The sequence below is a fragment of the Cynoglossus semilaevis genome, chromosome 1 (genome assembly GCF_000523025.1).
Source record: "Cynoglossus semilaevis isolate Cse_v1.0 chromosome 1, Cse_v1.0, whole genome shotgun sequence".
Classification (NCBI taxonomy): domain Eukaryota; kingdom Metazoa; phylum Chordata; class Actinopteri; order Pleuronectiformes; family Cynoglossidae; genus Cynoglossus; species Cynoglossus semilaevis.
Genome location: NC_024307.1, coordinates 30958942 through 30962310, shown reverse-complemented (window position 1 = coordinate 30962310; position 3369 = coordinate 30958942). Strand labels below are relative to the sequence as shown.

The 3369-nt window shown below is 40.7% G+C and overlaps 1 protein-coding gene across 5 annotated transcripts in view; it reads left to right on the top strand.

Annotated features, from left to right (window-relative positions):
- Window positions 1–3369, top strand: part of col25a1 (collagen type XXV alpha 1 chain) — a 129634-nt gene that overhangs the window by 99340 nt on the left and 26925 nt on the right. For all 5 annotated transcript variants that reach the window (XM_025062607.1, XM_025062601.1, XM_017035024.2 and 2 more), the window contains 3 exons: window positions 240–284; window positions 1977–2021; window positions 2592–2618. In XM_025062607.1, coding sequence (XP_024918375.1) covers window positions 240–284; window positions 1977–2021; window positions 2592–2618 — 117 coding nt within the window. The remainder of the gene's footprint in view (window positions 1–239; window positions 285–1976; window positions 2022–2591; window positions 2619–3369) is intronic.

Below are 3369 nucleotides of genomic sequence, written 5' to 3'. Positions count from 1 at the left end.
GCCCTCATTGGTTGCTCTGGTTTATATGACAATATCATCTCTGTTTGGACTTTGTCCCTGCCAGATTTGTTCGTCTTGATTTTTATTAGTTGAATAATGCATCAGTACATTTGGTCATTGTCACTTCTACCTCCCTAGCATGGATATATATTTATACTCTAAGACCTTTTCTTTTAACAGCTCTGTAAAGTACCAGCTTTTGACACGGCCAGTTAATGGGTTTTTTGTTCATTTCCCAGGGTTCCCTTGGGCCTCCTGGCGTTCCAGGTCTTGATGGACTGAAGGTGAGTTCATACAAACAGAAGGTCTATGTATATATTGTTCAAGTCAGTGTTAGCTCTGTATTTTCCAACATTTTCAGTGGGACATTTGATGATTTTCCTTTCAGAGTTAGCACGGCTTTATCAAACAAACTTCTTTTTTAACACCTGAAACTGTTTTCTCTTCAAAAGCCGCCTTCAGACCACATTCAGACCCTGTCATTAGTATTCTTTTAGCCCATATGTTCCACTTTTCGAAGAGGAAAATGTCTGCTGATTTCAAACCGTTATGCCGTTTGAAAGATATCCCCTGGGCTGCATCTTCAAGTCTGAACCACAAAGTATCTTTTTGTGGATCTGCTTGCGCTCTCTGTGTCTCATTTTGAAGCTAGATGACGAAGACACAGTGCAGGTGTTGCACAGTGGGGGAATGGAAAGAAGTTTTTTCCCAGAATTAAAAAAAATGGCACAGACAAAGATAACAGACAAGGAGATGATTTGAGAGGCACCATCGTTCTAATCCCGAGCATGCGTTTATAAAGAGATGAGCAGAAAAGGCACGCATGGCTGTAATGGGAACCAGAGTGAAAGAGTCTCAATTGGATGTGAACTCTGCGGAGACAACAAAAGCTGAAGGCTTAATTCCATACTTGTGCAAGCGAGTGTGGCCTGCCAGCGCTTATGAAACACAAGCCCATGGGTTCTTATTAAACGGAGTATGTTATGCTATGTAAGTGTCACTCATGCAGAAAGTTGAACAGTGCGGCAGTCACAGCTGCCCTATCTGCCACGGCAGGTTGAACGGCAGACATCATATTGATCTGACATGGATATCCACCGAGAGGGAGCGGCCGCTAATGCAACCCTTATCAGCACCAGTTTGGGAGTTTTTTTAATCAGACTCCATCATCATTATGGCAATGATTCCCATATGTGCGATGATACATGATTCCAGCACTTATGACGGCTTTTCGCTGCAAGTGTGGTGTATGTGGTGGTGAGGGCAGGTGGGAGGGGTCTCCTCTACACTGATTACTCCAATGATATTCTCGTATGGGTAAGAAAAACATGAAAACATGTAGTAACTCCTATAGTCAGCATAAGGCAGCATCAATTAAATTCAAGCCATGAATTAAATAAAAATGAAATAATGGATTCCTTTGTGTTCCATCCTGGGTGCATTAATCAGAATCATCAGGGTTAGGGAATGTGTCTGGAATAAAGAACAGCCACCCAACTCTTCCCAAAGGCTAATGATGTGGTGGGTTTGCACAGGTCACTAGGTTAATTGTTTTTGGCAACAGAGGAACTGAGGTTGGCTGCTGGAGGAAGAAAACATCTCTCAGACCCTGTAAAGGTGAACCAGCATCCATCAAATGGACTTCTTCATTTTTGCATATTTAAAATCAAAGCGGAGATAATTACGGCTTTTAATCAGCTTGTTTATCCGTGTCATGCGGCTTGTGGTTTTAGTACCTTTTGATTTTTTTTTGTGGCATTTATTAGCAAGTGTAACTTTGCTGCAAAAAAACCACTCTGTCCAAACAGTAATAAACCCACAGGCTCAGACTGAAGCCCTTGGTTTGTCTTCATTTATAAGGAAAACAACTCTTTCTTCTATCGTTTGATCTTAGATCTCTTAAGTCAGAGTTTGCATTACTGAAAAAGCACACTCAATAGAGCATCTGTGTGTATGTTATGTTATGCTGTCCATAGGGGGATATTGGCATCTCAGGATTGGACGGTTTCCCAGGAGCCAAGGTCTGGTGCACACCTTTTCAGTGTGCTCTTGATGTTGTAAATCCATGTCAATCATGCACAATTTTTCTATTTTGAAATAATTTATATGTTTCTTTATATTTTACCATCAGCCAAACCACGTTCTTTATTGGTTTCAGCAATATTTTTTTAAATTTGTTTTATGATGTGGTGTTTTTCTTTTTATTCACTTTTCTTTTCTTTGGTGAACTTTTAATGGCTATTGTGTGTGCATGATCTATTGTGGGTAACCGTGTGTGATTTGATACCTCAGAGTAATGTATGTCATAGTTATAATGGGATGAATTATATTTACAATTAGGTTTTTAGCTTTTTCACACAGACGTCCTGTTTTACTGACAGTGAAAAATGTTTGCCGATAGAGGACACTGTGTATGTTGTAAAAAAAAAAACAGGGGGGAAAAAAATCAATAGCAAGAGAGATTTTCCATAATCTAACACGAAGTTAACCCCAGATACGATCTGACCCTCAGGGGCTGCAGTAATTCCCCGGCTGAGTCCAAGTCCACCTGAGCTTTTCTGCATGTAACGCTCTGCTTTCTTTCCTAACAGGGTGAAATGGGAGAGCGAGGTGAAAAGGTAAAGCATTAATTCATGTTACTCAAAATTATTGTTAGCATCACTCTTGACGTAACGCCAGGTTTTAAAGCTGCCACTGTAGTAATATGATGGCGCCTCTGCCTCTACTTCTCACAACTCTACTTTTTTATTTCTTTAACTGAATCGAGTTCCCTTAGTTTTCAGCACACACACATAGGGAGGTTTGACTTAGGAATGGCAGCTTTCGTCCTGCATTCTTCTGATGTTTGGACATGAGCTGGTAGGAGGTGTGAACACCAGCAGAGTGGAGAGTGAGGCAGGCTGGGAAGAGGGGCAGTGACTCAGCGTGTTTCATGGACCATGAACTCTGCCTTCAGGCAGTTGATCCTGGTCTTACATCAAATCAGATTCTCACATCTTTTATATCTAATATTTCAGCAGGTTCGGTGTCATCATGTGAAATTTCCAAGCAGCGTGCATTGTTTTTGGTGTAGAAACAGTCCTGCAGAGAAAAAGGATAAAATGAAGGCTCCATGTGCTGCACAATACTGTTTAATACAGTGGTATGCCACAGTACGCTGTTGTTGAAGCCACCCCTTAACTTCTATGGCTCTATAGTCTCATATGGGGCAAGAAAGCAAATTGATTACTAAACTACAGAGTGAGATAAAAAATAGTAAGTTCATTCAAGTGTCCCTTAGTTCTTGGCTTTAATTCTAAATGATACCATTTCAGAATACCTTTGTGCTACTTGTGACCAAGTTTTCCATCAACACTGCTGAAAGTCTAC